This window comes from Mandrillus leucophaeus, unplaced genomic scaffold (assembly GCF_000951045.1).
Source record: "Mandrillus leucophaeus isolate KB7577 unplaced genomic scaffold, Mleu.le_1.0 Scaffold2355, whole genome shotgun sequence".
In the NCBI taxonomy this organism is placed as follows: Eukaryota; Metazoa; Chordata; class Mammalia; order Primates; family Cercopithecidae; genus Mandrillus; species Mandrillus leucophaeus.
Window position 1 is genome coordinate 20,915 of NW_012102427.1, and position 23,141 is coordinate 44,055.

At 37.7% G+C, this 23,141-nt stretch overlaps 1 protein-coding gene across 5 annotated transcripts in view; it reads right to left on the reverse strand.

Moving 5' to 3' along the window:
• Positions 1 to 16,006, reverse strand: part of LOC105541223 (UDP-glucuronosyltransferase 2B18) — a 31,383-nt gene extending 15,377 nt beyond the window's left edge. For 2 of the 5 annotated variants that reach the window (XM_011982151.1, XM_011982148.1), the window contains exons 1-2: positions 15,230 to 16,006; positions 13,793 to 13,941 (exon numbers count right to left, since the gene is read on the reverse strand). In XM_011982151.1, coding sequence (XP_011837541.1) covers positions 13,793 to 13,941; positions 15,230 to 15,950 — 870 coding nt within the window. In that variant the 5' untranslated portion in view covers positions 15,951 to 16,006. The remainder of the gene's footprint in view (positions 1 to 13,792; positions 13,942 to 15,229) is intronic. The other 3 variants (XM_011982150.1, XM_011982149.1, XM_011982152.1) reach the window with 3 other exon arrangements.
• Between the last annotated feature and the right edge of the window lie 7,135 nt (positions 16,007 to 23,141).

Below are 23,141 nucleotides of genomic sequence, written 5' to 3' on the forward strand. Positions count from 1 at the left end.
TCATATGGCAAAAATCATCTGCTTTCATAGGGTATGTTTATGCTATAGTATGTAAACCTCTGGGGTCTCAACGAAGAATGATTTAAATGCTTTAGTAAGATCAAATGAACACTGAGTTTGTCTGCAAATGTTAAAGGAACACATTTATATTGTTGAGAAAGTGTTTTAAGCTGCAATACTGGTGAAGATCCTTATTACCTGTGGTAGAATTTTAGAATTTCAACTAGCTCATCTTACTGTGAAAACTGATATGTCTACTTTTAATCAAGTCCACAAGGTATCTGTCAGCTATGACTTTGCAAGATAATATAATTTTGATGTACTGAACAATCTGGTTCTATTAAATGAAGAACGATATCTCAAGTGACTTGCACATGTTAAGTAATTAGTAGTGTTAGTAATAATAACAAAATAATAATTGCAAAATTAATGATATTTCTGAGTAACTGACTATAGGCCAGAGATAAATTACTAATATAAAACCCTCCCTCACGCAGGAAAATACACTAATATTTATACACCTTTCCCCCATCCTCCCCCTATCTCTTAACTCTAATATTATGCTATCTTGTAAATATAGTTTAACCAAACATTAGATTATGAATCTAACTATAGAAGCCTACTACTTCTTATTTACTGAGAAAGTTCGCAGAAATTGCTAATTCATGCCCCCATGTTTAACAACATGGCTCGCTCAACTTTTAAAGGATGAAAGTTATCCATTGGTCTTAGGAACCAAAAATATCGGTGCAACTCCAAATAAAAGTAATAACCATGTATACCTCCTTTACCATAATAACGTTGACCTCCTTAATTTCCCCTGTCCTCATTACCTTTATCAACCCTAGCAAAAAAAAAAAAAACCTATACCCATACTATGTAAAAATAATTATTATATCCACCTTCATTTTCAGCCTTCTCCCTACAACAATATTTATATGCTTAGAGCAAGAAACCATCATCTCAAATTGATGTTGAACAACAATTCAAACACTAGAGCTGTCACTAAGTTTTAAACTAGACTACTTTTCCATAATGTTTACTCCAATTGCACTATTCGTCACTTGATCCATCAGAGAATTCTCACTATGATACATAAACTCAGACCCCAAAATTAATCAATTTTTTAAATACCTACTCATTTTTCTCACCACTATACTAATTCTAGTTACTGCCAACAATATCTTCCAACTCTTTATTGAATGAGAAGGTGTAGGAATTATATCCTTCCTTCCAATCAGCTGATGATATGCCCAAACAGACGCTAACAATGCAATCATCCAAGCAATCTTATATAACCACATCGGCGATATTGGCATCATCCTAACCCTAGCCTGATTCCTCTTACACTACAACTCATGAGACCCTCAACAAATACTTATCCTAGACTCCAATTCAAATTTCCTCCCACTAACAGGCCTCCTCTTAGCAGCAACAGGAAAATCAGCCCAACTCGGTCTCTACCCCTGACTTCCCTCTGCTATAGAAGGTCCAACCCCGGTCTCAGCTCTACTCCACTCCAGCACTATGGTTGTAGCCAGAATCTTCCTACTCATCCACTTTCACCCCTTAGTAGAAAGCAACACAACAATTCAAAGTCTCACACTATGCCTGGGAGCCATTACCACCCTATTCACAGCAATCTGTGCCCTAACACAAAATGATATCAAAAAAATTGCAGCCTTCTCCACCTCGAGTCAACTAGGCCTAATAATAGTTGCTATTGGCATTAATCAACCATATCTAGCATTCCTACATATCTGCACTCATGCTTTCTTCAAAGTCATACTATTTATAAGCTCCAGATCTATTATTCATAACCTCAACAATGAACAAGATATTCGAAAAATAGGAGGATTATTTAAAACAATACCCCTCACCTCAACCTCCTTAATCATTGGTAATCTAGCACTTACAGGCATGCCTTTTCTTACAGGCTTCTCCTCCAAAGACCTTATCATGGAAACTGCAAACACATAACATACCAACACCTGAGCCCTATCTATTACTCTCATTGCCACCTCCCTAACAAGCGCCTACAGCACCTGAATCATCCTTCTCACCCTAAAAGGACAACCCCACTTCCCAACCCTAATCAACATTAACGAAGGCATTCCTACCCTATTAAACCCAATTAAACACCTCACAATCGGCAGCGTAATCGCAGGGTTCCTTATTACTAACAGTATCTCTCCCACTTCACTCCCTCATACAACAATTCCACTCTACTTAAAACTCTCAGCCCTAAACGTAACTGCCCTAGGATTCCTAGTAACCTTAGACCTTAGCCTCATAACCAACAAACTTATAATAAAAACTCCACTATACATGTTCAATTTCTCCAACATACTAGGATTTTATCCTACTACAATCCAACGCATAACCCCCCACCAAAACCTGCTTATAAGCCAAAGCCTAGCTTCTATCTTACTAGACTTAATTTGACTAGAAAAATCTATACCCAAAACAATCTTACAAACCCAGGTTGCCGCCTCCATTGTCACCACCACTCAACAAGGTATAATTAAACACTATTTCCTCTCTTTCCTTATCCCGCTTACCCTAGCCTTACTTGTAATCATGTAGTCTGTTACCCCAAGCAATCTCAATCACAATATACATACTAAAAATAATGTCCAACCAATAACCACCACCAACCAAGGGCCATAATCATATAAAGCACCCGTGCCAATAGAATCCTCTCGAATCAACCCTGACCCTTCCCCCTTAAAAACCACTCAAACCCCATGTTATTAAAATTAACAACTACCACCAATCCATCATACTCTGATGCCCGTAAAACTAAACCCACTTCCATTACTAACCCCACCAAAGCACTCCCCAAAACTTAAGTCCTTGAGCTCCATGTCTCAGGGTACTCCTCAATAGCCATTGCCGTAGTATAACCCAAAACAACCATTATACCCCCCAAATAAATAAAAAAGATCCACTAAACCTATATAAGTTCCTCGTAATTCAAAACGATAACACAACCAACCACACCACTAACAACACCAATCCCCCATAAATAGGAGAAGGCTTAGAAGAAAAACCTACAAAACCCATAACTAATAGTGCACTTAACAAGAATAAAGCATATGTCATCATTCCCACATGGACTGTAACCATGAATAATGATATGAAAAACCATCGTTGTATTTTAACTACAAAAACACTAATGACCGCAACACGCAAATCCAACCCACTAATAAAAATAATCAACCACTCCCTCATTGATCTCCCCACTGAATCCAACATCTCCATGTGATGGAATTTTGGTTCACTTCTCGGTACCTGCCTAACCCTCCAGATCATCACAGGCCTCTTCCTAGCAATACACTATTCGCCAGATATCTCCTCCGCCTTCTCCTCAATTGCCTATATCACCTGAGATGTAAATTATGGCTGAACCATCCGCCACCTCCATGCCAACGGCGCCTCAATATTCTTTATCTGTCTTTTTCTACACATTGGCCGAGGCCTATACTACGGTTCATTCCTCCTCTTAGAAATCTGAAATATTGTCATTACTCTGTTACTCACAACCATAGCAACAGTCTTCATAGGCTGTGTACTCCCATGAGGCCAAATATCATTCTGAGGTGCCACAATAATCAAAAATCTCCTATCAGCCATTCCATATATTGGAACCAACTTTGTCCAATGAGTCTGAGGTGGATATTCAATTGACAACCCCACCTTCACACAATTCTTCACTCTCCACTTCATCCCACCCTTCATTATCACAGCCCTAACAATCCTACACTTACTATTCCTCCATTAAATAGGGTCAAACAACTCCTCAGGAATCTCCTCTACCCCGACAAAATTACCTTCCACCCCCACTATACAATCAAAGATATCCTAGGCTTGATACTCCTCTTTCTCACTCTAATAACCCTAGTGCTATTCTCAGCTGACTTCCTAAGCGACCCAGACAACTATACTCTGGTTAACCCCTTACATACTCCCCCTTATATTAAACCCAAATGATACTTCTTAGTCACATACGCAATTCTACTATTCATCCCCAACAAACTAGGAGGAGTATTAGCACTTCTACCACCAATCCTTATCTTAGCACTCATCCCCACACTTCATATATCTAAATAACAAAGCATAATATTCTGCCCACTCATCCAATTCCTGTACTGACTCCTAATTGTAACCCTACTAACCCTCACATGGGTCGGAGGACAACCAGTAAACCACCCATTTACGATTATCAGACAAATAGCATCCATAACATACTTCACCACAATCCTAACCCTAATGCCACTTGCTTCCTTAGCCAAAACCAAACTACTCAAATGAATCTGCCCTTGTAGTATAAACTAATACACTGGTCTTGTAAACTGGTGATGGAGCCCCTCTCCCCATGACAACTCAGAGAGAAAGCACTTAACTTCACCATCAGCACCCAAAGCTAAAATTCGAATTTAAACTACTCTCTGTATTCTGATGGAGCATCAACTTTAAGTACAACTTAAGTATTGATCCGCCCCGTAATTCTATATATATCGTGCGTTACTGCTAGCCAACATGAATATTATATAATACTATAAATACTTAACTGTACATAACACATACAAATACATAAGTACAATAAATGCTCGAAAAACATGCTTACAAGCAAGTACCATACCCGCTTATCTAACTATAGAACATAACACCACCCTTCAAAGTCAACTCCTATCCCCAGGGATATTGATCAGTTCTTTATATCCTTAATAGTACATAGCACATTTGATCGTTCATTGAACATAGCACATTTAAGTCAAATAAATCCTTGTCACCACGAATACCCTCCTCAGTTAGTGGTCCCTTGTTCACCATCCTCTGTGAAATCAATATCTGGCACAAGAGTGCTACTCTCCTTGCTCCGGGCCCGTAACACTTGAGGGTAGCTATAGTGAACTGTATCCGGCATCTGGTTCTTACCGCAGGGCCATGAAAGTAAGATCACCCACACGTTCCCCGTAAATAAGACATCTCGAAAGATCATAGGTCTATCACCCTATTAACTAGTCATGGGAGCTCTCCATGCATTTGGTATTTTATCTTTTGGGTGTGAACGCGACCCCATTGCAGAAAGCTGGCCCCCCTACACTGTATGTCGCAGGATCTGTCTTTGATTCCTAATACATAATATTGTTGATTGCACCTACATTCCACATTCCAGCCTTGCATAACTACCACAAGGTGTTAATTAATCCAAGCTTGTAAGACATAACAATAACTAAACACACTAGCAACTGCCTTTCACACCAAATACTACAATAAAATTTCACAACCCTCCTCCCCTATCCCCAATTTCACTTCCCCAGAAAAAGGATACCTTCGCCAAACCCCAAAAACAAAAGCCTTAATCCAACTTAGCCAGAGCCTAAATTTTTATCTTTTGGTTGCACACAACTTTAACAGTCACCCCTCAACTAACACAATTTCCTTTTCAGCTTTGCTCCGCTGCCTCCCAAATTTAATTTCTTTACCCTGATTTTACTCAACTTACATACCCACCCACTCACTACTAAACCCACAACTCCCACTATCACAACCCCAAAGACAGTACTTCATAACCATATGTATCTCTCTCTATATATATCTAAAATCCAACTAATCCCTGTTTATATAGCTTAACTTATCTAAAGCAAGACACTGAAAATGTCTAGACGAACTTACACCATCCCATAAACAACAGGTTTGATCCCAGCCTTTCTATTAACTCTTAGCAAGATTACACATGCAAGTATCCAAACCCCAGTGAAATAACCCTCTAAATTGCTACAATGAAAGGACTAAGTATCAAGCACCCACTAATGCACTTCAAAACACTTAGCTCAGCCACACCCCGACGGAAAACAGCAGTGATAAACCTTTAGCAATAAATGAAAGTTTAACTAAGCTATGTTAGTATAGTAATTAGAGTTGGTTAATTTCGTGCCAGCCACCGTGGCCATACGATTAACCCAAGCTGATAGAGACCGGCATATAAAGAGTGTTTTAGATATGACCTCCATAAAGCTAAATTCCATCTAAATTGTAAAAAACCATAGCTGATATAAAATAAACTATGAAAGTGGCTTTAATACTTCTGAACACACAATAGCTAAGATCCAAACTGGGATTAGATACCCCACTATGCTTAGCCCTAAACCCTAATAGTTAAATTAACAAAACTTTTCACCAGAATGCTACAAGCAACAGCTTAAAACTCAAAGGACTTGGCAGTGCTTCACATCCCTCTAGAGGAGCCTGTACTATAACTGATAAACCCCGATCTACCTCACCACCTCTTGCTCAGCCTATATACCGCCATCCTCAGCAAACCCTAGTAAAGGCCACAAAGTAAGCACAAGTATACTCATAAAAACGTTAGGTCAAGGTGTAGCCTATGAGGTGGTAAGAAATGGGCTACATTTTCTACCCCAGAAAATTCCACGATAGCTCTTATGAAATCTAAAAGCCTAAGGAGGATTTAGCAGTAAATTAAGAGCAGAGGGCTTAATTGAATAAGGGCATAAAGCATGCACACACTGCCCATCCCCCTCCTCAAGTATATTTAAGGACTAACTTAACTAATCACCTCTCATATTTATATAGAGGAGATAAGTCATAACACGGTAAGTGTACAGGAAGGTGCACTTGGATAAACGAAGGTATAGCTTAACACAAAGCACCTGGCTTACATCCAGAAGATCTCAATATAATTTGATTACCTTGAGCCAACTCTAGCCCCAGACCTAACCAATATTATTATCAAATAAACCTAACTAAATCATTTACCCAAATAAAAGTATAGGCGATAGAAATTTTACCCTGGCGCAATAGATACAGTACCGTAAGGGAAAGATGAAAAAACTGACCAAGCACAAAACAGCAAGGACCTACCCCTGTACCTTCTGCATAATGAACTAACTAGAAATAACTTCAAAAAGAGAACTATAGCCAAAACCCCCAAAACCAGACGAGCTACCCAAAAACAGCTAAAAGAGCACACCCATCTACGTAGCAAAATATTGGGAAGATTTATGGGCAACAGTGACAAACCTACCCAGCCTGGTGATAGCCGGTTATCCAAGATAGAATCTTAGTTTAACCTCAAATTTACCTACAGAATCACCTAATCCCCTTGTAAATTTAATTGTTAGTCTAAAGAGGGGACAGCTCTTTAGATACTAGGAAAAAACCTTACACAGAGAGTAAAAAACCCAGCTTCCACAGTTGGCCTAAAAGCAGCCACCAATTAAGAAAGCATTCAAGCTCAACATCCAAACACCTAAAAATCCCAGACATATCACTGAACTCCTCACACCCCATTGGATTAATCTATTATTTTATAGAAGCAATAATGTTAATATAAGTAACATGAATAATTTTCTCCACTGCATAAGCCTACATCAGATCGAAATACTTCACTGATAACAGTCTAATAATAAAAAATAACTAATAAAATCATTACTACTCGTACTGTTAACCCAACACAGGCATGCTCTTAAGGAAAGGTTAAGAAAGTAAAAGGAACTCGGCAAATCTAACCCCACCTGTTTACCAAAAACATCACCTCTAGTATTACCAGTATCAGATGTACAGCCTGCCCAGTGATACATGTTTAACCGCCACGGTACCCTGACCGTGCAAAGGTAGCATAATCACTTGTTCCTTAAATAGGGACTTGTATGAATGGCACCATGAGGGTTTAACTGTCTCTTACTTTTAACCAGTGAAATTGACCTGCCTGTGAAGAGATGGGCATAAAACAATAAGACAAGAAGATCCTATGAAGCTTCAGTTTACTAACGCAATAAAAACTATATAGACCTATGGACTTTAAACTACTGTATCTGCATTAAAAATTTTGGTTGGGGTGACCTCGGAGCATAACCCAACCTCCGAACAACCTATGCCAAGTCTACACCAGCCAAAGCGAATCAACACACAATTGACCCAATAACTTGACCAACGGAACAAGTTACCCTAGGGATAACAACACAATCCTATTCTAGAGTCCATATCGAGAATAGGGTTTATGACCTTCATGTTGGATCAGGACATCCTAATAGTGCAGCAGCTATCAAGGGTTCGTTTGTTCAGCGATTAAAGTCCTACGTGATCTGAGTTCAGACTGGAGCAATCCAGGTCAGTTTCTATCTATTTTACATTTCTCCCTATACGAAAGGATAAGAGAAATAGGGCCTACTTCACAAAGCACCCTCTCTCCATAGATGACATAATCTCAATCTAACAGAACATTACACACCCAACCCAAGAACCGGGTTTGTTAAGATGGTAGAGCCCGGTAATTGCATAAAACTTAAAACTTTACAATCAGAAGTTCAATTCCTCTTCTTAACACCATGCCTGTAATCAACCTTCTGCTTCTTGTTGCACCTGTACTAGCCGCTATAGCATTCCTCACACTTATTGAATGAAAAATGTTAGGCTACATACAACTACGCAAAGGACCTAACACTGTGGGCCCCTACGGACTATTACAACCCTTCGCCAATGCAATAAAACTCTTCACCAAAGAACCCTTAAAACCCTCAATATACACCATTACCCTCTATATTACCGCCCCAACCTTAGCCCTTTCTATTGCCCTTCTCCTATGAACACCCCTCCCCATACCGAACCCCCTAATTAATTCCAACCTTGGCCTTTTATTCATTCTAGCCACATCCAGCTTAGCTGTCTACTCAGTCCTATGGTCAGGATGAGCATCAGACTCAAACTATGCACTAATCGGTGCATTATGAGCCGTCGCCCAAACAATTTCATATGAAGTTACCCTAGCGATTATCCTACTACCAGTCCTGTTAATAAGCCGCTCATTTAACCTACAAACACTCTTCACAACACAAGAACACCTCTGACTTCTCCTACCATCATGACCCTTAGCCATAATATTGTTTATCTCCACACAAGCAGAAACTAACCGAGCCCCTTTCGATCTCACAGAGGGTGAATCAGAACTAGTCTCAGGCTTCAACATCGAATATGCCACAGGTCCATTCGCTCTATTCTTTACAGCTGAGTACATAAATATTATTATAATAAATGCTCTAACAACCATAATTTTTCTAGGTACATTATACACCATCTATTCTCCAGAATTATTCACAATATGCTTTACCATCAAAACACTCCTCCTAACCTCCCTATTTTTATGAATTCGAACAGCATACCCCTGATTCCGATACGATCACCTTATATATCTACTATGAAAAAATTTCCTCCCACTCACACTGGCATTTCTTATGTGGTATATTTCAACACCCATTGCAATCTCCAGCATTCCCCCCAAAACCTAGAAATATGTCTGACAAAAGAATTACTTTGATAGAGTAAATAATAGAGGTTTCAATACTCTTATTTCTAGAATCATAGGAATTGAACCTATCCCTGAGAATCCAAAATTCTCCATGCTACCCATCACACCCTATCCTAAAGTAAGGTCAGCTAAATAAGCTATCAGGCCCATACCCTGAAAATGTTGGTTTCACCCTTCCCATACTAATCAACCCACTAGCTCAATTTATCGTCTACTTCACCATCTTCACAGGCACCCTCATCACATCACTAAGCTCTCACTGATTTTTCACCTGAACGGGCCTAGAAATAAATATACTAACCTTCATTCCAATTCTAATAAAAAAAACAAGGCCCCATTCTACAGAAGCCACCATCAAATACTTCCTCGCACAAACAACTGCATGCATAATTCTCGTAATAGCTATCCTCTCCAACAACCTGTTTTCTGGGTATTGAACCATAACAAACAGCATCAACCAATACTCATCTTTAATAATAATAACAGCACTTACCATAAAGCTAGGAATAGCCCCCTTTCACTTCTGAATCCCAGAAGACACCCAAGGAACCCCCCTAATCTCCAGTCTGCTCCTTCTTACATGGCAAAAATTAGCTCCCATTTCAATTATATGCCAAATCTCACCATCAATAAATATAAGCATCCTTCTTACCCTCTCAATTTTATCCATTATAGTGGACAGTTGAGGAGAGCTCAACCAAACATAGCCATGTAAGATCTTGGCATACTCCTCAATCACCATATAGGCTGAATAATAACAACATTAACATATAACTTAAACATTACCAACTTCTACCTAACCATCTATATCATCCTAACAGCCACTGCATTTATAGCCCTCAACCTAAATTCAAATACCACAACCTTACTGCTATTCTGCTCCTGAAGTAAACTAACCTAATACCTTTAATATCATCTACCTTATTATCCCTAGGAGGCCTATCCCCACTAACCAGCTTCCTACCTAAATGAATTATTATTCAAGGACTCACGAAAAATAACATCTTTATTATTCCTATTACCATAACTATTATAACCCTCCTCAACCTATACTTTTATATACGCTTAATCTACTCTACTTCTGTGACATTGTTTCCCACATCCAACAACATAAAAATAAAACGACAATTTGAAAGCACAAAACCTACACGACTACTCCCCCGACTTATTACCCTCACCACCTTCCTCTTACCAATCTCCCCATTAACCCTATCTATCTCCTAGAAATTTAGGTTAAGGAAGACCAAGAGTCTTCAAAGCCCTTAGTAAGTAAACCATACTTAATTTCTGAAATACACAAGGACTGCAAAATTTCACTCTGCATCAACTGAAAGCAAGTTAATCACTTTAATTAAGCTAAGCCCTTACTAGATTGATGGGACTTAAACCTACAAAAATTTAGTTAACAGCTGAATACCCGAATCAACTGCCTTCAATCTACTTTTCCTACCACAGGGAAAAAAAGGCGGGAGAAACCCCGGCAGAATTGAAGCTGCTCCTTCGAATTTGCGATTCAACATGAAAATCACCTCGGGACTGGTAAAAAGAGGCCTAACCTCTGTCTTTAGATTTACAGTCTAATGCTTACTCAGCCATTTTACCCCCGCCACCTATGTTCGCCAACCGTTGACTATTTTCAACTAACCATAAAGACATCGGAACCTTATACCTACTATCGGCGCATGAGCTGGGGTCAGAGGTACAGCTTTAAGCCTCCTTACCCGAGCTGAATTGGGTCAACCCGGCAACCTCCTAGGCAACGACCATATCTATAATGTTGTCACAGCCCACACATTCGTGATAATCTTCTTCATAGTAATACCCATTATAATTGGGGGCTTTGGGAACTGACTAGTGCCCCTAACAATTGGCGCCCCCGACGTAGCATTCCCCTGAATAAATAATATAAGCTTCTGACTCCTTCCCCTCTCTTTCCTACTATTGTTCGCATCTGCCATAATAGAAGCTGGTGCTGGAACCAGTTGAACAGTTTACCCTCCCCTAGCAGGAAATTTTTCCCACCCAGGAGCCTCTGTAGACTTGACTAGCTTTTCATTCCACCTAGCAGGTATCTCCATTCTAGGAGCTATTAATTTTATTACCACTATTATCAATATAAAATCCCCTGCCATATCCCAATACCAAACCCCCTTGTTTGTCTGATCAGTCCTAATGACTGCAGTCCTACTCCTCCTCTCCCTCCCAGTCCTAGCCGCTGGCATTACCATATTACTAACAGACTGAAACCTTAACACCACCTTCTTTGATCCAGCTGGGGGAGGTGACCCCATCCTATATCAATATCTATTCTGATTCTTCGGCCATCCCAAAGTCCATATCCTTATCCTGCCAGGGTTCAGAATAATCTCCCACATTGTAACATATTACTCTGGAAAAAAAGAACCATTTGGGTACGTGGGTATAGTTTGAGCTATAGTATCAATTGGTTTCTTATGATTTATTGTATGAGCCCATCACATGTTCACAGTAGGTATGGACGTAGACACACGAGGCTACTTCACCTCTGCCACTATAATTATTGCTATTCCCACTGGCGTTAACATCTTCAGTTGACTTGCCACACTTCATGGAAGTAACACCAAGTGATCCTCCGCAATACATTGAGCTCTGGGCTTTGTATTCCTCTTTACAGTAGGAGGCCTAACCGGTATTGTATTAGCAAACTCATGATTAGATATTGTATTACGTGACACATACTATGTTGTAGCCCACTTTCATTATGTCCTATCAATAGGAGCCATATTCGCTATTATAGGAGGTTTTATTCACAGATGTCCCTTATTTTCAGGCTATACACTCGACCAAACCTATGCCAAAACCCACTTTGCTATTATATTTATAGGCGTAAATTTAACTTTCTTTCCACAGCGCTTTCTCGGTTTATCCGGTATACCCCGACGTTACTCCGACTACCCTGATACATACACTGCATGGGACATTTTATCATCCATAGGCTCATTCATTTTCCTAACAGTAGTAATATTAATTTAATAATTTATATAACCTGAGAGGCTTTCACCTCAAAACGTAAAGTCTCACTAATTGGACAACCCTCTACTAATTTACAGTGATTGTACAGCTGTCCCCGACCCTATCATACATTTGAAGAACCAACCTATATAAAATCTAGATGAAAAAGGAAGGAATCAAACCCCCTAAAACTGGTTTCAAGCCAACCTCATAACTTCTATGACTTTTTCAATAAGATATTAGAAAAACTATTTCATAACTTTGACAAAGTTAAATTATAGGTTAAATCCTGAATATCTTAATAGCTCACCCAGTTCAATTAGGCCTTCAAGATGCCACATCCCGTATTATGGAGGAATTAATCACCTTCCATGACCATGCACTTATAACTATTTTCCTAATCAGCTTTCTAGTCTTATATAGTCTCTTCCTAACACTTACGACAAAACTAATACTAACATCACAGATGCCCAAGAAATAGAAACCATCTGAACTATCTTGCCCTCACTTTTCCACACAACACAATATGAAGTTGCCAGTATTTTTGTAAATGTGAGCATAATTATTTCTATCAACATTCTAGTCCACTTTTCCATCATCTGCTACCTGAATCCATGCAAAATTTCCTGATGGTTGGTTCTTCACAGTCTGGCCCTCCTGCAATTTAATCCATTGAATATCTTGAAAGTTCTTCTTAAAGAAGAGAATCTTTTCATATATCTTTATTTCTTAACTCTTTTTCATAGTTTTTCAATATGCTTAATAAATATTTCAACTCCTAATATGTATCTGGCTCTAATTTGCCTCTCAGCATCATCTGATTCTTAATCTCTCCCTGCAAACTAAACCTGAGGACTTGAGAACTGTCCTGACCACTTTACCTGCTTTCACTTTTTTGTCTGTCTCTCCCCGTCATTCTTTTACTTGTTCCTGTGTATTGTTCAGCTCTCATCTTAGTAATCAGTGACTCCAGGATACTTTCTGTTATCTCCACTGATGCTTTCTTGTCACTGGGTTTTTCCTTGACATAATAGTTTTTATATGATTTTTATTACTTGCACATATTCTATCTTTTGAAGTAGAATGTAAGGTATGTGGAGACAGAAACTGTGTCCAATTTTTTTCTCTGAAAATTCTGCACTTATCTGTGTTTTGTGCTTATCCCTTTGCAAATATTATTTGAACCAATGATAAATACCTTCTTAGGTGTTGCATAATGAAGACTTTAATTTAACCAACTCTATTTTCAAAGTCTCCTTAGTATTCTCCTCTATTTGTAATACTCATAAAACTCACATAGGAGTGATGGTATCACTATGTACATGAGTTTCTAATTGCTATCTGCTTTACCCAACCTCCTTCCCATCTTTCTTTCAGGGTAAGTCAAATACTCTGAGTGAAGACTATAGAGTCATTTCTACTGAAACTTCAAAGCCAACAAAATAAAACCAATGACAGTATGTTTACCTTAGGTAGGGGTTTGGCAGGTTTGCAGTGGAGTCCTCCAACAAAATCAACATTTGGTAAGAGTGGATGTGGAAACTGAAAATTCCAGGAGTTTCGAATAAGCCATATGTCAGCTTTCCCCATTGTCTCAGATAATGTAGTGGGTCTTCCTAACAAGAATAAGAAAAAGAAAAGTGGGTTACACAAGATAATTACATTAGGTTATTTTCTGAAAGGGGTTAGAATAATGAAGGCAAAAATATAGGCAAAGTGTCTCTGCTTTGAAAAATATATACATATATTCATCTATAGACATAATTTAATTTTATGTATTATTTATTTTGCCCATGTATATTTATAAGAAAGACAAAGTAGTAGGAGAATTGTGAGGTTAAGCTATATCTCTAATATCACATCAGTATACTCACAATCATAAACAATTATTATAATAAGCCACAGAGAATTAAACATCAATTTCTTTTCTTTTTAAAGCTTCAATAGTAGCATATGGACATTTAAACAACTCTTTGAGGTCCATAGTCAATTAATTCTACTCTACCCATAAAAATAATTTTCTAAGAAATAGTCTAGTTTACACAACTCATTAAGCCAATCCTTTTATCTTTGGTTCTTCAAGTGAACTGTGGACTATGTGGAGAGTATGACTGAAAACCTTGTACTCTTTTAGATTCAAGCTAAGATCTTAATAATATTATTTTTAAGTAAATATATTCGTAAATTATAGCTAGAAATTTTTGAGAAATTATTGAAATAAAGACTTGTATTCAACCTTAATCTCTCTCATATTTTTAAATAAAACTATGTAGATATAACAATCTTCACATTTCAACAAGATGATTGGACTTTAAATGAATGATTTCCAATTCTTTAGTGAAAGAGTATAGAAACATTAGAAACTTCAAATTACCTTTATTGATTTTTGCATCTGAGATATGGACATTATCTCTCTCTACTGTGAAGGAAATCTTCTGGTAACATGGGAACATCTTTCGATTTCTAAATAAGAAAACTAAGCTTTACAAGAAAAAATAATTTCTACAGTTATATAGATAGTTGTAGAAAAATATGTAACTACTCATTCTAAATTCATGCATTCAGTAAGATGTTATTTGATGGGTTTTACTGTTTTTAAGATATAAAACAATGTATAGTAAAACAGATGTGTAATTGCTTAAAGTCTTAGAGGCACTAATACATAGGTTTATGATTTCCTTCGGTGTTCTGTGTCAGTGATGGCCACAGGGTTTTCAATGACTCTGTAATTTAAGCTTTTCTATAATATTTGTGAGATTGATAGATCATCTTGTATTTTCGTTTTATAAATTCACTTACCAAAACCCCACTACCCTGACTTTAAGGCTTTATATAAGCCCTGCTTCAAAGACACAAATAAGTTAGATCTTCATGTTACAGATTGAAAAAAAAAAAAAAACTTACCTAGAACTTCACTATAAAACTGATTCCACTTCTTCATGTCATACAATTGGAAACAAAAGTCAAAATAAAGCATATAGATCATATTTTTTACCCTCTCCATGAAAGTCATTTGATCACTTAATTCTGACAGAACAACAGGTACGTAGGAGGGAGGGAAAAGAAATCCTCCACAATGCTTTTCAAAATTGTAGCCAGGAGTGAAGCGGAGACTGTACACAAGGGGTGTGTTAAGTAGCTCAGCCAGCAGCTCACTACAGGGAAAAATAGCATCTGCAAAAACGACGTCAAATCTTGACTCTTGTAGTTTCTTCATTAATTTCTTATTTGAAACCACATCTTTACAGAACTTTTTAGTTATGTCACCAAACTTCCACATGATGTCTTGTATTTCTGAAAAATATAACCAAAATGTATCTTTTGGAAGTTCTGACCATCTCTTAATCTGTTGCATGATGATATTCTCAAACTCAGTTTTAGTTAAAGATGTAGGAAAAACTTCAATTTTAAGAGCGGATGAGTTGTTGGGATCAAAAAGAATGGAAGCTGAAGATGCCAAGACAGTCACCTCATGACCTCTCTGGACAAGCTCTTCCAGGATTGTCTTCATATTCATCCAATGGCTATATTCTGCCGCCCACACCAGCACCTTTCCACAACTCCCAGAGCTAAAGTAAAAGCTCAGTTGTATTAGCAGAATTACTGAAGTCCATTTCACAGACATCCTGGTGCAATGCAATGCTTGTTTTCCAGTTACTGTTCTTTTCTGTCATTTCTCATGGTTATATCCAAAGATAAATTAGCCAAGAAGTTAAAATGTAACCCTTATACTTCAAAGTACATACAATATCATTAAATCAACATTCCGAGCATGTGGATGGCAAGGAGACAAATGAAGGTAAATGACCTGTTTACACAGATGTGATTAATTTCCCGTTTATGTTTCTGAGTGCTATCCTTCAGCTAATATCAAGGATCTTGTATGGACATACCATCTGTCTTATGCAATATATTTTAGAAGAGTGTCCAGAATAGTAGCAGTGAAAGGTCATGTTTCTGCAGTCCATTTGACACAAAAGTAAAGATAGAATGACTAAACATGGTCCATACATTTTTGTACACTTTGTTGATGTATAATTTAAAAATCATACAATTTATCAATTATTGTGTAAAATTTACTGTTTCATAGTATATTCACAGAATTGTGCGTCTACCACAACAATCTATTTGACAGCCCTTTTATCTCCCCAAAGTAAGCCCTATAGCCTTTAGCCTTTTCCTCTCCACCCCTAGTTTCTGCATTTCCCCTGTCCTGGGTAATTGCTAATTGAATTTCTGTCTCTATAGATTTCCCTATTCTGGACGATTTTTAATACATGGAATCATACAATAGGTGGTATTTCGTGAGTGGCTTCTTTTATGTAACATAATATTTTAAATGTTCATTTATGATATAGCACATACAAGTTGATTCTTATAACCATGATGTCAGATATTAAGAGTTTCAAGGTGACACTATCTTTATAAATTTTGTTAAAGTAATCAAAGATAAAGAGAGAAAAAGAGAAAAGTAAATCAAGCTTGTAGTACATTCAGCATTAATCATTAGGTTAGCTTGTTCTCTGACACACTTCCTCATAGTTATTTGGCTATTGTCCTAGAATTATGCAGACCTTGTTAGGAGATTGTAGTTCCCCTTAACTCTTCTATAGGTAATAACTTAAACATTATGAAATGATGAATTTTCTTTCTGAAGTATTCCTTCAGGTCCAGCATACTGATAAAACTACTGACTCAGCAGGTCTGAAGGACCTCACTGATGCCAGCTGATCTGAGGAACTTCACTGATGCCAGCTGATCTAGAGGACCCTACAAGGAACTGACTCAGCAAATAATGTTGTTTCTTGTTCTGATAACTTTGTCCCTATTACCCTGACCAATCAATTACCCAAATTTTCCAGTCCATCACCATCTATGATCTCCTTAAAACCTCCAGCCCAGAGCTCCTTGAGGAGCTGGATTTGAGGTTCTCTTCTCATCTCCTTGCTCAGTGCCCTGCAATTAGTAAACTCCTTCTTTGATGCCAAACCTGACGTCTCAGTGTAATCGGACTATTATTGGACAGTAAGCATATGAACCTGTTGGTCCTATAACAAAACTTCAATGGAATAAGTAACAGCAAATATAATAAAACTAGAAAGATAACTATAATTAGAAGTGGAACTTAATGATATAACAAAATTGATGAAATCTCATGATAAAACAAATAAGTGAGGAGTTACTCCTTAGGGAAGAGCAAAGAAACTTGTTTCTTGAGATGGAAACTACTCCTGATGAAGATGTTATGAACATTGTTGAATGACAACAGGAGATTTAGAATATTACTTAAACTTACTTTATAAAGCAGCATTAGAGTTTGAGAGGATTAATTCCAATTTTGAAAGAAGATCCTCTATGGGTAAAATGCTATCTGATAGCATTGCATGCTGAAAAAAAATCTTTTGTGAAAGGGTGGGTTAATGTATATGGCAAATGCCATTGTTATCTTATTTTTAAGAAATTGTCACAGCCATGCCAACTGCTAGCAGGCACCACCATAATAAGTTATCAACCATCAACATTGATGCAAGACTCTCCGTCAACAAAAGTTGCACTCACTGAAGATTCAGATGATCATTAGCACTCTTTAGCAATTAAGTGTTTTTTAATTAAGGCATATACTTTATAGACTTAATATTATCACAGACTGAATGCACTACAGCATTGTGTAAACATAACTTTTTATATGCCTTAGAAACCAAATTGTGTGACTCACTTCATTACAATATTTGCTTTATTGTAGTATTCTAGAACCAAATCTGCAACATCTCAGAAGTATGCCTTGTATTAGTGAAAACACTTAATATGAGATATACTCTAAAAATATTTTAAGCTGGAGGAGTGGCCAAGATGACTGACTGAAAGTAGGTAATATGCATGGCTCTCACAAAGAGGAACAGAAAGGGTGAGTAAATAGAGCCTCTTCAACTGAAACATACACGCACTCACATTGGGACTATTTAAGGAAACAAGTTGATCCACAGAGAGTGAAGAAAAGCAACGCAGGATGACAGTCAACCTAGTAGCAACACAGAACCAAGGAAAATTTCCTCACTCAGGGAAGTGGTGAGTGCATGTGCTACTCCAAGTAACAGGCTTCCTTCACAGATCTTTGTAGGATTACAAAGGTTCATGAGATCCCCTCATGAACCCACTCAACCAGTGCCTTCAGTCTGACACACAGAGGTATGCGGAATCTCAGCAGAGCAGCCACTCAGGCACATGTAGAGACGTGGTGTCTAGATACTGTGGCCTTCAGGGCTTCCTGGCAAAAGTAGCTGTAACTCTTGCAAAGTGGAAGGTTAGAATTGCAAAGTGGAAGGCTGAATTCAGGGGGCCGAGAAGTGACAGTCTGTGGGTCCCATTTTCACAGTACCTCACAGGATAAGATTCACTGGCTTGGAATTTCAACCAGCCATGATAGGAGTGTTGGGCCTCCCTGGAATGGAACGCTCAGCCACGCTGGGTACCCGGACCACTATCTTTGCTGTTCGTGCAACTTAGCTGTCCTGGCATTTGAGTTTTGGACAGTCCAAATTGACCAGGGGAAGGAAGGAATTCCCTAACACAACACAGCTACTCTACCAAAACATGGCCAGACTGCTTCTTCAGGTAGGTTGCAGATCCTGTTCCACCTCACTGAGTGGGACTTCCCAGCGGGGGACTCCAGGCACTTCCACCATTGTTCTTGGGCCCACAGAGATTTGAAAACTCCCTGGGACAGAGCTCACAGAGAGAGATATGGGCCACCATCTTTGCTGTTTGGGCGACTCAGCAATTCCAGCCCGTGGGCTTTCGAGATTATGTATGACAAACCATACATCTTCCAAAGTATTAATGTTGTTTTTTATTTTTATTTTTATTTTTGACATGACTCTAACAAGTATCAAGAAAAATGGTTAACTGTCTGTAAAGAAAGTGTAACTATTTTAAGACGTGTATTACTTCTATTCCCAATTAGATTTTGATTAGTCTTTCATTGGTATCACTGTTAGAGTTTTGCATGTAGGACAGATATATAAAAATGTATTATTTATATTATAAAAGACCCTTATCTAATGCCTCACTATAAAATGATTACCAAAATGAAAGTCATAATCCTGGATACAAAAGGTAAAGAAAACTTAGAGCATTTTATATTTTACTTTTTCCAGAAAGGTCATTCTGTCTGTTAGTCCTACAATGTGCACAGGTACATAGGAAGGTGGAGTTAGAAGTTTCCTGCAGCATCACTCCGATTTGCCTCCTAAGTGTGAGCACAAAAGGGACTGCAAGCAGCTCAGCCACTAGCTCCCCAGAGAAAACTATAGGGTCAGTGAACTATTACGCTGTAATGATTCATTTCCTGCAGCTTCTTCGTGAGTGTCTGTCTGTAGACAACACTCACATAGTGGTTTAAAAATTCCACCCAATTCAATTAAAAAATATATTTAGTTTTACCTTTGATTACCAGATGCTAAGCCAGGAAAGATATTGAGAACTGGGTCTAGGAGCCAAATGTAGTAGCTCAACCTGTAATCTCAGAACTTTGGGAGGCCAAGGTGAGAGGATCATTTAAGGCAAAGAGTTTGAGACCAGCCTGGGCAATATAGCAAGACCCACTCTGTAAAAACATTTTACAAAAAAATTGACCAGGTGTGCTAGGGTGTAACTACAGTCCCAGCTACTTGGGAGGCTTTGGTGGGGAGGATCACTTGAGCCTGAGAGTTCAAGGCTGCAGCAAGCCATGATTGCATAATTGCACTTCAGCCTGGGTGACAGAGCAAGACTTTGTCTCAAAGAGAAAGTAAAATAAAATATTAAGCTAGGTCAAAAATTCATCATTTGCATTCTCAAGATTATCTTTGTCATGTGTCACATGGACCTCCTTGAAATTCAATGAATAAGTCTTATAGTCAATGAGAAAAGCCTGCAGTAAGTAAACACTGTTACTTTGTGGCCCCTTTCTATGAGTTTCTCTAGAATGTTTTTGACATTAAGCTAATGGCTCACATCACAAGGCCAGCCAGGACTTTCCCACAGAATGCACAACCAGCACAGCAGAGCTGCCAGTGGAGAATAGTTAAAGTCCACTCTCAAACAGCGTGATGGTAGCTCCCAGACACACTGCTCACAGAGACTCAGAGTTTACAGGGCTCAGAATTGAAAGAAATATACACAGATGTTAAACATTAAATATTAAGTATAAATGGCCACTGTTTATTTTGAAGCTTGATGTTTATTATGAGAATCAAAAAATAATGTATCCAGAAAAATTTGTTCCAACCTTAAAAAAATAAAAATGCATTAAATATAACTGTACTCATCTATATTTTCAATGACAGGGGAAAAAAAAAACAAATATAATCTTTAAAGTTTCTAATTCACACTAAACACAAACATATACACACTTTCTGTCATTCCACACAAAGCCCAAAGGTACAAGGTGGTTTTGGAAAACAAATATTTTACATCACCTTACCTATATGGACCCTCACTAATTAGCTGATAATACATTGAATAGCTATAATATAAAGACCATTTTGATATGAATCACATGAATAATAAGGATGTTTACAGTTCCAGACAAAAAACACAAGTACTTCTGTATGAAATAATTAGAAAAACTTAATGAGGCAGGTAACATATGATATAAGATGAAAACTTTGATTGGACCTAGGTAGTGTGTGGCCAAGAAGGGATTTTCCAATAAAGAACAGAAAGAGCAAAGGTCGTGGATATATGGAGAGCATCCCAATGTGTATGGATCACAGAGAATGTTGAGGGCAGGAGATTACAAAAGACAGTTAATTTGGAATGAAGACGTTAGGCAGTCTTACCTGTCACACTATGGATTTGGATTTTAATACACCACCAAAATTTACTTACACAACTTTTAAAGAATGACAGTTATGGAATCAAGATTTTCCTTTAGCAAGCAACTGTGTCAACTAATATTGGCATGTAAAGTCAAGACTTTAAAATAAGAAAGGATTATTAAAAATGTGCATTTGTAACCAAAACAGGAGATCATAATGGCCTGATATGGTTGACTGTGTCCCCACCAAAATCTCATCTTGAAGTGTAACTACCACAATTCCCACATGTTGTAGGAGGGACTTGATGGAATTAATTGAATCATGGGGATGAGTCTTTTCCATGCTATTCTCTTCATAGAAAATCTTTGCTTTAGATTTTGCTATTTGTTTTTGGATAGTTAGTTGTCTTTACTTTCTGCTTTTCTTCATGCCTCCTTTGCTCCTTGATTTTATATATTAATTTATTTTAATTAAAAAAGAAAAAGAAGTTACTTATAATTTATGTTCAATGTTGAATTTTGTTCATCTTTATGCCTTTTGTCACATACTTCATCTTTTTATGGGAAACCTATATGAAAATATTGCATTTGAAAACATTGGAATACATAGATGTTCCAATTTCATAAGCAAAACAAATTTCACAATCCTAATTAGCATACTTGCTTTTATTGAGTTTTACGAAATTTAATTAACCATTAAATTTTAAAAAACTCCTTGGATAGTGTATAAATAGTAGTACCTAAAGAGTGGAAATCTAGAATTACGATAAGAAGAAAGTTAAAATTATCTGATTGCTAAACTATAATATCAAAATTGCAATTCCCTTTTAATTCTAGAAAAGTCTAATTCATAAGAAAGACTACATGAATCTAAGCCTCTACTTTTATGCCCAAGTACACTGGGTGGAGTTCTGACACAATCAAATATGTTGAGGAGATTCTTGGGCATAATTCTTCTCTCTCTTTTTTATATCCGCCCTCCCTTTATATGTTCCTTGGAGTTAGTACACTTCAGGGTTGCTTTTGTTTGTTTGTTTTTTGGTTTGTTTGTTTTTGAATAGTAAGCACAGACCTTAAGATTTAAAATCTTGGCCAGGCGCAGTGGCTCATGCCTGTAATCCCAGCACTTTGGGAGGCCGAGGTGGGTGGATCATGAGATCAGGAGATTGAGACCATCCTGACTAACATGGTGAAAATCCTTCTCTACTAAAAATGCAAAAAATTAGCTGGGCGTGGTGGCAGGTGCCTATAGTCCCAGCTACTAAGCTACTAAAAATACAAAAAATTAGCCGGGAGTGGTGGCAGGTGCCTGTAGTCCCAGCTACTCAGGAGGCTGAGACAGGAGAATGGCGTGAACCTGGGAGGGCGGAGTTTGCAATGAGCCAAGATCGTGCTACTGCACTTCAGACTAGGTGACAGAGCGAGATTCCGTCTAAAAAAAAAAAAAAGGATTTAAAATCTCAAAATGTGAGATAGAAACTTAATATTTTATTTTCATTTTGTCACAAGCAAATGACAACAAAGGTAAGTATTTTCAAAGTTACTTCAAGAATTCATAGGCAAATGATTACATGCGCCCACATACACTACTAAAATGCTTTAAAATTTTTTATGTAGAAGTAGTGCCTGTTAATGCAAAGCAGAAAATGAGATTCAAGTTCTAAATGGAAAGCCACACTTTCTTCACTGTGTAAATGACTGGTTATAAGGATTGGAGGTTGTACTCACCTTCTGTGGAATCTGGGCCAAGTCTGAAGCCATGAGATCAGCCTTCTCTTTTGTAAGGTTTTGCACAACTGGCCCCAGAGAAAACACCACAGTGCCATCTTTGCCAGAGATATGGACAAATTATTTCATTTCCTACAAAGAAAATAATTTCTGCATCATAAGATGCAATGTTATGTAGAATAATGTAGTTTACTTATGCTTTAATAAAAATCTAAAGAAGTTTCCATACATATATATTGTCCCTATATTCTGCCATATACTTCCAGTCTCTACAAGAAAGTTTGTGTTAGA